Source organism: Anabas testudineus, chromosome 5 (genome assembly GCF_900324465.2).
Source record: "Anabas testudineus chromosome 5, fAnaTes1.2, whole genome shotgun sequence".
Classification (NCBI taxonomy): domain Eukaryota; kingdom Metazoa; phylum Chordata; class Actinopteri; order Anabantiformes; family Anabantidae; genus Anabas; species Anabas testudineus.
The window spans coordinates 2,397,909-2,411,457 of NC_046614.1; the positions used below are offsets into that span (position 1 = coordinate 2,397,909).

The following is a 13,549-nucleotide window of genomic DNA, read 5'->3' on the forward strand; positions in this document are numbered from 1 at the left end:
CTGAAAATCCAGAGGTCTCAGTTCTCATGCCAAATCAGTGGCCAGCTTTTCAGTAAAGCACTGTCAGAGACATCTTGTGTCCAGCAGTTTTGACTTTTAAATGATAAGATGAGATAAGATGCTGCAAAGTGAGTTGTCTGTTGCTCCTACATTGAACACTATTTATTTAGAAATTCTAGATTAAAATGAATGATGATAATAAAGACTCTCAGGTTAATTACAACCTCTACATGTTGCTGCTTTTAGTGTTGTATTGTCTCTGTCTATACTGCCCAAAACTTTCAGCTGACGTCTTGATAACCTGACCCACCAGCCCCCTCCCTGGCCACCCAATGTCATATTTTATAGATTCACAACTGCTTTATGAAAGAGAGTGTTATATAACTTACCTGTAAGTCCAAAAGCTTGTGTGACTGGTTACAGGTTATTGGTGTACAAACTGAAAATAGGAATGACAATTTATAGTTTAATTAATCAGAAAATGCTAACTTTACATTTAAAAGAATCAGTTGTGTGCATTTAGTTAGAAGAGAGTGTCAGTGTTTTGTTTGTTTTTTGTTTTTTTTTGCTATTGTAATAATGCCAGATGCAACGAGGCAAAAGTAAGTCACTAAAGAAAGTAACTAAAGCTGTAGTGGAGTAATAACATTAACACATCTTTCTGAAATGTAGTGAAGTATAAAATATGAAGTAGCATCATAGGAAAGTACTCAGCTAAAGTAAAAGTACCTCGAAGTACTAAGTAAACGAAACGAACTAAAATATAATACTTGTAGGGAGGGATCAAGATGGGGGTAAGGAGGGCCACTAACCCAGCCCTAACGGAAATTGTAAGTCAAAATGACGCAAAAGCAAAAAGAATTATTGACTACATTTGTTTCAGAAGACAGTAACATGGAGTTATGACAAATAATATGCAACCTCAACTGGATGTACCTGATTAATTACATTTTAAAAAATTAAGTCATTCATCGCCCTGCTAAAACATCATGCCACTCAATAGAAATTTGTCCCTGAGCACTTAAGTGAATTTACTTACTTACATTACACAGCTGCAAAAGTCAGCAACAGAAAGGTGCAGCAGTATGTGCTGGATGAGGTTAAAAGTGTGATACCTCTGATTGTCAGACCTCTGGCTGTGTAGCTGCTCCAGGCGTTGCCTTTAAATGCATATGCACATTCATCAAGCGTCTTTGTGTTTTCCTTACCAGACTGTGTTTACATGATCAGAGAATGAGTAGGAGGGAAAATATCCAAGATGTTAATATTTATCTGAAGAGACACACACATAGATACCACAAAAGCACAGAGGACACTCTCTCTACTGTCAGGCCTTTTGGCTTCGACACTGTTGAGCAAGTTTGGAATGTTCAGTGTTATAACAGTTCATGTTAATGTATGACACAATGTGTAACCACAGAAAAGTGATTTTGCAACTATAAAGGAAGAAAGACGCTCCACATAGCTAAGATTTTGCCTAAGTTCCTGTATTTTTGACAAATAGTAATCATAATTACGTCACGCCTTGTAGTTTGGTATTGTTTACACAATAGTTTCCTGGCATTGTGCATATGTGAGCACAATCTAGAAGAATCAAAAAGAGGTTCATGAATCATTAGATTTTTGGCTTCCGTCCAACCACTTTATGCTTTTGTATACATGTCAATGTTGTAGAGAAATGTTGGGTAGAGAAAGTATATACTCATTGTATTATAAGTTCCTGTTTATAGCACAATTCCGGTCAGATTTCTGAGCAAGATTTGAGCCAGAGCCACGGTCATTATTCCTAACAAGCCTATTAATTCTCATGCTGCCTGCTAGGGCAGGCCAGGTCATGGATCTAATAAGTCATTTAGTCAAATCCAGCACCACTTCATTGGGTTTGATTTCCTGCCTTATTGTGTTGTTTCATTAGAAGTACAGGAGTACAGGATGCTTTGCTTTGTTAGTGCTGCACTTCCAATTAATTCCAATCAACAGATTACATCTTTTTTTTTTTTTCACAGTATGTGGAAACAAACGTCAGATATGAATCATAATTTTCACTCACAGTGGCTGTCGAAACAGCAGTTCAACAGTGTTGCTGAGCTGCACTTAAGTAAGACAGGAGGTACGACTACTCAGCTGAGCCTGTTTCCTGACACTGGATAAAGAAATTGCAAAATGTATTCACATTTTTAGAAATTACTATAATACAGTCAGCCATGGGCAGTGTTGTATTGTTGAATGAAGCAGGTACGGTAAGGTAAAATCCTTACCTGCTCCTACTCATTCTTAAGTAATGGGAGACAATAAGCCAGTAACAAGTGAGGATTTCAGAGGAAAGGTGAATCAAACTCAGACAGATGGATTATTTATTGTTGCTGTTTTGGTTGCATAAAACTGTGCAAAACTTATATATTTTTCATACTGTATATATATAATATATCAAAATTACTTTATAGATTCTGTAGAGTGTCTGTGTTCACAACATCTCCCCAACTTCACTTTAGTTTTTTATTTGTTGCTGAACTCAATCACATACAGTATATTACTGACACATTGTTACTGGAACATTGCAGACAAACATAGGATTGCTCATGAAGGCAGGCACAGATAGGAGATGCAGCTTCCCTCAGTATTTTGTGAAAATAGCACAGACCAGACAAATACCTTTGGAATGACACCATTCAAATTTCCGACCTACAAACCTGCATCTGTATCTTCAGTCAGCATGTAACTGTGCTGTAAAAAACACGAATCACATTTTGAAAGCAAAATACAGAACAGTTGTAGATGACCGATGTAATCTTAAGTAACATTTATTATCTAATTTGTCATAGGATATCCTGGATGCTGGGTTAGCTTTTTACTATCATACACACTCACTCTGTTTCAGACCACAGGGGAAAGCCCTGAAGTTGTTCCCTACAATATGAAAAGCTCAGCTGGTTTCACAGACAGATTGACTGATAGACAGGAAACAAAACATGTAAAATAACGAGTAACAATGGTCTGATAGTGTGTCACTTTATAGCTTTCTTTATGATTCCTTCAATACTTTGAACTGTACTGTAATTTCAATAAAAGTATACGCTGACACACTCTTGTTACCAGTCTCTCCAAATACACTTGCAGCATAAACACTAAGACAATTAGGTGTTTTGATTCAAAACCCTTTAGGGTTTGAATCTTGGTCAGATTGTCTACGGAAGACACACACCATTACGAAGCACACTGAACACTTCACATGTGCAAAGTTCATATAGTTCAATCATAAACAACCAAAGTGTGAACTCGTCATTTCCTGCACAGTTCAGTAGAAAAGGGCTTTCACAGGTCACCAGCTCTGAAGCACACAGGTGAAAAACGTGAGCAGGACCCTGGTACAACACTGAGTACATATACATGTATGATAAATAAGTGATACACACATATATAATGCAGTAAATCATTGTGATAGATGATCAGTAGATACTTTGGCTTCTCTCTCCGACTCTGACTCATGACACAGCTTGATAACAGCTTCATATCTTTCCAGCCATTAGTCATTACTAAACTTCAGTGGCTCTTCTGGTGGTGCTCGATACGCACCGACTGTGTCTCGGTTCAACTGATCCCTCATCACGTCTCCGTTCAGCGGCCCGGGCTGCCATGAGTGTCTGACGACGAGTCCGGTCCCTCTTCTATGGGTTTTCGGTAAATCACGGCGCCTTTCAGATTGACCAAAGACAGCTGGGCCCTCTTACTGAAGTTATGCAGCTTCATGAGGAAATCGTCATTTCCAACTATATAAATGAGCGGGTTTATGGCGCTGTTGAGACACGCCAGACATCTGCCGACCTGATGCAAAATGTAGACGTTACGGAAACTGTTGTAGCAGATCCCGTCTAGTTTCAGAATCCTGGTCCTCAGGTTGACGTTTCGGAACACGTGGTAGGGGATGAAACAGACGGAGAACAGGATGACCAGGATCACCACCAGCTTCAGGCACCGCTGCTTCAGCAGCGCGTTCACGTTGGCTTTTATGGCAAGAACCACCACGATGTGTCCATAACAGACCAGGATGATAATGAGCGGTAAGACGAAGCCCGTGACGGCCCAGCTGATGCTGTAAGGCAGGTAGCTTCTGATCAGATCGTTGGAGGTGGTGTCGAAACACGAGTTGGGAGAATTCGCGTCATTCTTGTCAAAAAACATATCAGGCAGAATCTGAACGATGACCAGAAGCCAGACGAGAGCGCTTATGGTCAGAGAGTGTCGGCTGGTGATTTTTCCCATCACTCTCATGGGGTGCACGATGCCCAGGTACCTGTAGACGCTGATGCAGGTGAGGAAACCGATGCTGCCGTAGAGGTTGAGGTTGAAGCAGAACCGGGTCACTTTGCAGAAAACCTGGCCGAACGTCCACTGGCTGTTCCGCGCGTAATAGTGCACGAGAAAGGGCAGGGTGAACAGGTACAGCAGGTCCGCCACCCCGAGGTTCAGCATAAAGATGTTGATGTTTCCGATGTTATTCCAGCTGTGGCACACGCTTCGCAGCCCCCAGATGTTGGACAGAGTCCCGACAACGAACACGGTGATGAACACAGGCGGCAGAAAGCTGTGCGTAAAGTTCAGGTTGACGTTCTCACAGGCAACCTGGCTCAGATTTCCAGACATGTCTGAGGTTCTCACCGGGTTAAACGCCTGTGGCAGAAGTCAAAGCTCAAACATCATCTAGCAGCGGCTTGTGAATGTGAAACCAAACCAAGAGCCACCGCCCCTTCCCAGCTGCAACACAGAGAGAAATGCAGACATCCTGTGACACACACACTACACAGATGAAGATCCATCACAGACTTTACAGAGAGTAAATCACAGGAGGTGTTCCTGTGAAGTCAGTTACATCGTTTTAACCCGCAGGCGCAGCTGGAACCGCTGTGCAACTAACAACAGCAGCAACAACAACAACAACAACAATAATAATAATAATAGGTTAACAAGTATAATCATAGTCAAAGATACAGCCAAATTTGGCTTGGATGTATTATTCATGTGTCTAAATAATAAAATGCCTTCCCTGGAATTAGGTGCCACACGTTGAAAACACACGCCCTCTTGTCAAACACTGATTATGTAATTATGTAACAACAAGATGAATTGTGTACTCATGTTTATTCAGAGGCCTGTCTACTGGGAGACCGTCCCATATGTGAAAATCAACAATTTCACTTTTCCTCATCATTGTATTAAACCTGTTTATGAATTAAAACATTTCTGTTGTTACTGACTGAAGTTTGTATTTAAATCATATCAGGCATTCAAACATCTGTCAGCAACTACATACCCAGATTTAACGCTTTAAAGCTTAGTATGTCAAAGGAGAGTTTCATCCTTGGACTGGGGGCTTTGCTTGAATGCTGTTGAACCATCCGTACATTAGTAATGGGGCACAGCAGTGGCGAATATAGCAAACTTTTCATGGGGTGGCATAAGGATTTGGCAGGGTGTCCTGAGAGGGGGTGGAGGGGTTGGTTAGTGAATGACTCCATGTGACTAAATGCAGCTGACTATATTTTCCAGTTAAACAAATAAAAATAAAAAATAACCGTGTTGATCCAACCTAGGTGAACAGCCTCTTTTTGAAAGGAGACCTGGTCAAGATGGCAGCTTAAAGTTTCACACAGTACAATCCAACATAAAACACACACACACACATAATGTACACACTAAAAGCAGCCAACATTGAGTAAAATGTGAAACTATGTTACACAAGCTTTTACCATTTGGTGGGTCCATCCCTGGAGCACAGTAGTGAGGCTGCAGTTTCACCTACCCAACCTTATTTAACTTTTTCTAACACAGGCATTACTTTTTGCAACTTTCGTAAATACATTTCAAATATATTTACATGCTTCTTAATAGAAAATCAAAATTTTATACTTACTTTAATGCACAAGAGCCACTTATATCAATTGTAGAATACATTTAAAGTTTTATCAAATTAATGGATAGTGGGTTTCACTGTAACTCCTGCAAAAATATAAGAAAACTGGAACGAAAAAGGGAGGACATCTGGAAATGAGCTGTTTGAAGGTAACGCAGTGTTAGCAGTTATAGCAGGCATTTCTGAGAAACGTTCATTCTGAAGTCACTCAAATGCCCAAGGCATACCGTACTGCATGTTCCAGCAGAGACATTACAAACAATATTCCAACTGTTATGCAAGATCCAACATGATAAAATGTGAAATGGGTTCTTGACATGCTGTTGTTAATTTCTATACTCTGTTACTAAACAGTATTGTTGAAGAGGGCTCACAAACAAATGTGACGACAACCTGAAGCATGCACAGGAAGTCACCTGCGCCTGTGTTTAGTGGCACAGGAATACACAGGATTCAAATCACAACATGTAAAGTTGTAGGAAGATGAAGCACTATGGATACAAATTACTGCATAAACCTTTTATTATGCAGCTTATACTTTGAAATGTCAGTGCGCATCTGGTTACACATTCTCCGATCACACAGATGTAGCTGTATGTCAAGTTTCACATCCTCATTACAGAATTCCCATCATTTTGAAACACTTGCTCAACTTTCCGGACCAACACATTATTATATGTGCACATTTGATAATTTTGATTCTCATGCAGACAGGGCCAGCCTGCCCCCCTTGTAGCCTTATACACCTCAGAGCCAGATCAGGGCACTCCGGCCAGCTGTGGCCTGAGACTGGCGACAGTTGGAGGTGCTGCAGGAGCAGGACTCAATCATCATCACCTGCTGCTGGGTGAGCCTGCCTTGGGTGCAGCGGAAAATCATCGGCACAGTCCTGGTGTGAGAGGGACTGCAGCACCGTCCCTGTGCACAGGTCAAGCCACAGAACCTGGGCCGGTAGGCTCTGGTGCTCCAGCAGCCCTGGTGTTCAAGCTGAATGGAGACAGGTGAACTGTAGCTGCTCTCACAAACGTCCAGCCTCTGAAATACAGAGAAACAGGTAGAATTAAAGGAATTATGCATTAACTCTTGTTGTCTGTTAAGTGTGATCCCTTCCCCATCACTAACCCAGAGGTGAGGAGAGTCCTTTAAAGATCTTATGCAGATAAATAATAATCCATTATGCTAACACCACTGCATGTCCTGAACAGAAGCACTCATTTGAAATCTGGTTCAATTCAGTTTCATGTCTGTTAATGTTGATAATCCATTAGTGTTTTCCACCACAGAGCACTAATTATGTAAAGGAAATCCAAGTACCTGGTACCAAAGGCAAGTTGAGTTGAGGTGGTACAAACCTGTGAAACATCTGTAGATGTTAGATGCTGATTTCATAATAACCTCATCAGTTCTGTATTGTAATCATTGCTCCTATCAGTGTGACTTATTGGTTTCACACAAGACGTTTTCTGCCTATTTCCTTTGCAATGTCTTTATTTCCACTGTGTTTGTGTTCATAAAGGACCATTTCAAGATAAATCTATGTGAAAGGTATCCATACTGCTGAGAGAAATTTTACTCTGAACTGCACTGACCAGCTGCAGCCTTCTGAGACCTGGCAGCGTTTGGCACGGCCTGACCTGGCACAGTCTGGTCTCAGTCTGCAGGCGACAAGCCCAGTTCTTGTTGGTGGTGCGGGTGGAGACACCTGGGCCACAGCTGCGGGTACAGGGGCTCCAGTCTGAGGTCCATATGATACAGTTGAAGATGGGGCCAAACGACGGGCCAGACAGCCCACCTCTGTAGTCCTGACATTCGTGCTCTGCTGGAAATAAAGAACATAAAGAAAGAGAGGAAAATATTTTCTGTGTGCATGTAGCTGAAGGTTGTTGGAAGTGGAAGCGGACAGACAATCCAGCACATATGCAGTGTGAAATGTTAACTCCTGCTTGGGTGAGGTCAGTTTGCTAAGAATAGTCGTCACAGATGTTCCTCACAGAACTCTGGTCTAAAATCTGTTTAATTAATAACAATCCCAAAGAAACTCGAACTATTCTGGTGGTTTACTGAGGCTCCATGTATCCTAACACCAGCTGACCTGAATCTGGCTGCAGGAAATCATGACAATCACTGAAAATCATCTAAATACTTCTTCTAACCATCTTCATTTTGTCCTTTCAGGTTATCATCCTCATTACCTCCTGATGGATTTGAAGAAACACTGTTGTCCAGGCCCTCACACACCCACTCTTTACAGCACTTTCCTGGTAGTCGTACCAGCTGAGGGTTGGGGCACTTATCAGTGGGCCTCTGCAGGTCATCAGTGCACAGAGATACACAGGTCACCCCTCCTCCAAGGCAGTGGCACAGTTGAGCACAGGAAGGCTGAAACACCTGTCCCTCCGTCAGCCTCCTGCCATTTATCTCACAGCCCAGCTCGTTCTGACCTAATAAAGGGAGATGTTATATGAGTGAAAGTGAATGGCTCACTACATCACTGCTGGGGCAAGTACAGGGTGTGATGTGAAATATGCAGACCTGACTAATGATAACAAGAAGACTATCACATATTTTTAGCTGGAAGTTGAATCAAGCAGCTTCTTCAGACTAAAGAAGCTACTTGAATGAGTAGTGAAACATTTTAAGAAGGAAGTCCAGTTGCCATGACGTAACTTCCAGATAACTTCACCTGAACAACTGAGAATCTTCACCGACACACATTCTTAGGAATGTGGAATCATCTGCAGCAGCAGTTGCTCCCAAATACTGTTTACTGCTAATTATCCACAGTTTATGCAAGGGACTACCATGCGGACACTTTGGGCAAATTTGTTCTGATTTGGCACAAATGACGGGGTGTCAAAACAAAATATACCTTCAGTGTGTGAAAGTGTTGTATGACAGCAGTTGTGAAAGGTAGTTAGAGATTTATGTTTCAGAAACATGAACCCTAGACTCTGTCACTTAAATGTAATACTTATGATAGACCAGGGCTAGGAACCGGTGCTATAGGAGCAAGTGGAATAACAGTTGCAGCAACTAATGATAGTATTAAAAGCAGCACTGCAGGCATGTGCGGCTCTAACCCAACACTGTTTCAGTTTGAGTGTTTCCTGTTCGCACCAACACACTGTCCAGGGCCTCCAGGAAAGCTGGCGCTGTAGTCACACTGCAGGCCTCTGTGCCTGTCACAGGGCAGCCGCTCGGTGCAGGCCTCGCCCTCCTGCCTGGCGCATAGCTGGCAGCACCCACAGCCATCTAACATTAGAGGAACTCCGACAGGGCAGTGCGGCAAGGTAGGCGGGCACTGACATGGCTCAATGCACAGGTAGCTCCACACCTACAGTGAGAAAATAACAAAATAACAGCTGCTGTTTTCACTGTTATTCAGTGACTGTCTCCTCTGGTTACCTCACACATCACTGTCAAAGCCAGCATATGGGAGAACTGTGTGTGGGATTTGGTTGAACAGACATTTTAAATGAAAGTTACTGCGCAGGTCAAACAAAGTCAGACTATTATTATTTTTTCTATGTTCAAGTCACATTTCAATGAACATACAGTTCAGCTACTAGAGATGTTTTTGTGCATTTGTTTTTCACCTTGCTCAAACACACAGGAATAAGTCCGGGTCTATGTAAACCACAAATACCACATGTTACCACATGCTGCCATCACCTAGATGTGAGTATAACTGCACATTTTCCGATTTACATCTGTGTGCATCTGTTGACTTTCTGCTGCAGGACTGTGAGTCATCTTCATTCCCATTCCAGTTCAACACCCAGGCTTATACAAAAAGAGCTTCAACAACCACACATACGACATCACCACATTGAAGGCAACAGTGTGGCTTTCACTTCCAGTGATAATGGAGTTGTTCCCTTTGTAACTTCAGTGCTGCCTCCTACTCCTAGGTGATTCTAGTTCATTAGTATGTGTCAGAGCTACACTCCACAATGTTGGGGCAGCACCATGCAAAGAGCGTGTAAAATCCCTGTGGAACTTTGGGCTGATGATATCATCATACTGACATATCCAAATGCAGATTTCTAGTAAGTCAAATTTCCCCTGATGAACCAGTTCAGTGTTCTGATAGCCATCACCATCATCTAATTAGATTATAGAGGATGAATTTCTCTTCCCCTAACAACTAGCTACAGCTGCCAAATCAGCCTTTACCTATCATCCATGCCAAAAAAAATGTGTTGTTTGTATTAGGAGTTAACTGCTTTCACATTTTCACTGTTACTCAGTACTGTAGCCTGCAGCAAGATTAATTTCTTTTAAAATGTCCACTGTTTTCCTTTGTTCTTTGTTCTTGTTCTCTTCCACTTCACCTACATTTAATTATCAGTGTAAGTATCAGTACCTGATTCATCAGTACCTGAATTACACAGCACAACTGTACTTCTCTGACTGTAAGTCTTGTTCTGTCCAAAAAAAGTCTGTCATTCTGCTTTTTCCACAGTGTGTCTCATGACTCAATTACACGTCTCCCAGCAAACCTCACATGATGGTTCCCAGATCTGCACACTCCCAAAATATCTTCTATGTCTAGCATAGTTTTTTTTTAACTAGTTGTATGAATAGTTTCTTCGCCCTCATTCACACACAAAAATAATTCACAAAGCCTGAACCTCAGCTGGAAAAATCCGGAGTGTGTGTCCTTCAGACTGATTTTTACCAGTGTTCATTGTGAAGGTCAACATGTTGATCCAAAAAGACATGCGACCCCATGAGTCCTGTCCTTATGTTGCATAATACACAGAATGATATAAAATATAATGAAACAAGCCATCAACTCCTACCTGAGTGATGATGCACAACAGCAAAGACCAAACCAGCAGGCCGTCTCTTCTGTCCATCCTCTGTCGTCGGTGCTCCTTCTTCTTTGTCTCCTCTGCTGAAGATGCATTTATTAAAGCCGTCTACCTCCATTCACTAATGTAGTCCAGGTTCTGAGGTCATTGGTGGCGGACTGCAAAGTAAATAGTTACATTAGCTGAACCAAAACTCCCAGGTCTATCTCTACATTCCTGCAGCGAACCTTTTCCACTGCCACAGCTGAAGGCCAACATGTGTTGGTGCTGGCTGATGTAAAAGATTTCATCAGCCAGCACCAACACATTGTCTCCTTCAGTCAATATTGGCCACAAAGAGACACAAAATGCCCACAGACAGATGAAAAACCAGATGATAGATGAACAAAGTCAGTCTGGGGATTTTACAGTCTAAAGGTGCGGGGGGGCTTTTATCTGCCTGCGCTCAGAGACCCTTTTTCTTAAATCGGCCTTACTAATTTGGTTTAAAAGATCACTACTTTACTGACTCTTAAGGTTACATGATGCAGTACCTGCTTACTGGTTCTGTCACATTCATGGATGTGGTAAATGTAGAAGGTTTACCCGGAGGAGCAAACTCACATTTGGCCACATTTCTGAACTGTAATAACTGTCCCAACCTAAACTAGAGAACCTGATACTGACGCAATGTAAAACATTGTTTATAGGACACAGTAAATGCTGAAATAAAGTGTTCTCACAGAGATAAGCCACTTCTCCTGTCAACACAGAAAATGAAATGGGAACCCACATCAGTGATGACATCACTCTAGTTCTTTTCTGACTGGTCAAACTGACAGTGTTACAACACGACCCAGTCTCCCTTAACTTACACAGTTAGATCTTAGTTTGTGGGTATTCTGAGAGTAGCATAAATGTAAGTTTGGATAAAAGTGTCTGCCAAATGAATACATGAATTTGGGACTGTAAAATAGTAAGTAAGTAATTTTGTAACGTATTACTTCTAATGAACAGTTACTATGATAATATATTACTTATTAACAGTTTAAAAAAATGTTAATCCATGTCAACTTAATAATATCATAATATTCAGTATTGATATGGTGTTGTTTTCAGAAGTGAAACAGAAAATACTGTCTGCTAATAATCCCAGAATACAATGTTCACAATTAGACATGTAGAAAGGATCACCAGTGACTACTGAGCTCAACCTTCTGCTGCTCCCAAGTGGCTAAAATATATAAATGCTGCTTTAAAGGTATTTAACAGCTCAGAACAGAGCTGAGTCATAATGTCACATCACAAACCCAATATCCCAGAGTGAAGATCTACATGAAGAGGGAAGTGATCTGCTTTTAACTCTACATGTGTATAAACTGTAAGACATTGTTATACAGCCAGCAGGACATAAAATAGTTACAGCCTACATCAATAATATGCTGCATTATAACAAAATATGACATATTATTATTTTAGTAACTCTAATATGTTCTTGTTCAGAATAGAGGTGTTGTAGTGCAGATGTTGCACCACCTGGTGGCAGTGATGATCATGTCTTGGCCTTTTCTTCTCTGCACTGTCACTCTTACAGTAAAATGACCTTCCCAGGTGTTTTGCTGTTGCCCTAAAGGAAATAAACGATCCCTATTAATATTGGCACATAACTTTGGGTTGTCAACAAGGAAGTTCTGCTACATTTAAATGTCAAACTTGAGTAAGAGGAAGTCCATCCCTGTCTCTTACAGGAGTCAGGTTGTCGGCAGACGGCTGGATGAACCTCTGCTCTGTGTTCTGTGTTTTCGCTTTCTGTCAGATACACAAAATGGAGATCAGACATTAAATCTTCAAGCTGTTACACTTCCATGAAGTTTATATTTATTATATGTAGATTAGTTTACAGGCTACAATGGGTCAGACCCTGTCTACAAGGTTAGAAGATGCAGGCTCAGTATTCTTAGTAAGTTATGGCTCCGTGTGGCACAGATGTAAAGAGCCCCAACACGCTAATAAAGACGAGCAGAGTGACCGAGCAAGAGAAGGAACAAGCTTAAATACTGTAGTCTGGCTTTTATTTGCCGGCGTATTAGCACAATTTGCTGTTTTGCTGTAGCTGCTTGAGTTAGTGAAGTTTTAGTTTTTGATCATAAAGGCAAGTGAACCCACGTCAACAGAGGTTTAGCTGCTAACCAAACATTGTAAGGTTGGGAAAGTTCGCCTACTTCACTTCCAACACACAACGCACCAGTTTTTCTGGCATTCGTTGTGTATTGTGTAGCTTGACACAAAAGTTTCACTTTACCCTAAGTTAATCCAGGTTTTGTAAGGTTTTTTAACTTGGCTAGTTGTTGTTGCATTTCTCAGAATTAGTGCCCAGGGTCAAATTATGAGAGGCAGTGAAAGAACAAATGGCACTCAGCAGCTGTAGGGGAGCCAAACAGCAAAAAGACATCTCGCATATTCAGGTTTAATGACAAAGGGATCATGCTTTTGCAAACTGACTGCCTCAAAGTGTTTGACTTGTCACATTCCAACTGTGCACCTTTTCAGGACGAAGGAAGTGTGAGGATGGTGAGAAACAAACGCGCTATTGTTGGTGGTTAATTAGACAGATCACAGCATGTCAGCCCCAGAACATGTCCAGCATAAAACAGAGCACCGTCAGAGCAGAGAACATAAAGCAGGAGTGACTGCAGATATTGATCCATAAGGGTCTCAGTGCTTCATCAGGTGTATCTGATTATAGACATTTTAAGTCTGTAAATGCAATCTGCATTATTTTGGTGGCACATTCCGCCAGTCCATACAGTAAAAAAGACAGATGTCCGTTTCTTATTTTTGGTGC

The 13,549-nt window shown here is 41.5% G+C and overlaps 2 protein-coding genes across 2 annotated transcripts; both read right to left on the reverse strand.

Annotated features, from left to right (window-relative positions):
* Positions 1–2,353: 2,353 nt before the first annotated feature.
* Positions 2,354–4,779, reverse strand: LOC113151758 (P2Y purinoceptor 1-like). Its single transcript, XM_026344679.1, has one exon. The coding sequence runs from the start codon at positions 4,639–4,641 to the stop codon at positions 3,616–3,618; it is 1,026 nt and encodes a 341-aa protein (XP_026200464.1). The 5' UTR covers positions 4,642–4,779; the 3' UTR covers positions 2,354–3,615.
* Positions 4,780–6,543: 1,764 nt separating this feature from the next.
* On the reverse strand, positions 6,544–10,801 carry LOC113151757 (WNT1-inducible-signaling pathway protein 2-like). Its single transcript, XM_026344678.1, has 5 exons — positions 10,714–10,801; positions 9,026–9,242; positions 8,101–8,349; positions 7,498–7,727; positions 6,544–6,943 (listed from the first exon to the last, which is right to left on the reverse strand). Exons 1-5 carry the CDS (start codon positions 10,768–10,770, stop codon positions 6,656–6,658), a joined length of 1,041 nt encoding a protein of 346 aa, XP_026200463.1. The 5' UTR covers positions 10,771–10,801; the 3' UTR covers positions 6,544–6,655.
* Positions 10,802–13,549: the final 2,748 nt, after the last annotated feature.

Excerpts from the sequence above, each read along its gene's own strand:
- LOC113151757 (XM_026344678.1), bottom strand. The coding sequence starts at position 10,770 with ATGGACAGAAGAGACGGCCTGCTGGTTTGGTCTTTGCTGTTGTGCATC. Across the intron at positions 8,350-9,025 it reads AGGCCCTGGACAGTGTGTTG|GTCAGAACGAGCTGGGCTGT; the intron begins GTGCGAACAGGA and ends TCCCTTTATTAG. Across the intron at positions 7,728-8,100 it reads TTCTTCAAATCCATCAGGAG|CAGAGCACGAATGTCAGGAC; the intron begins GTAATGAGGATG and ends CTTTATTTCCAG.
- LOC113151758 (XM_026344679.1), bottom strand. The coding sequence starts at position 4,641 with ATGTCTGGAAATCTGAGCCAGGTTGCCTGTGAGAACGTCAACCTGAAC.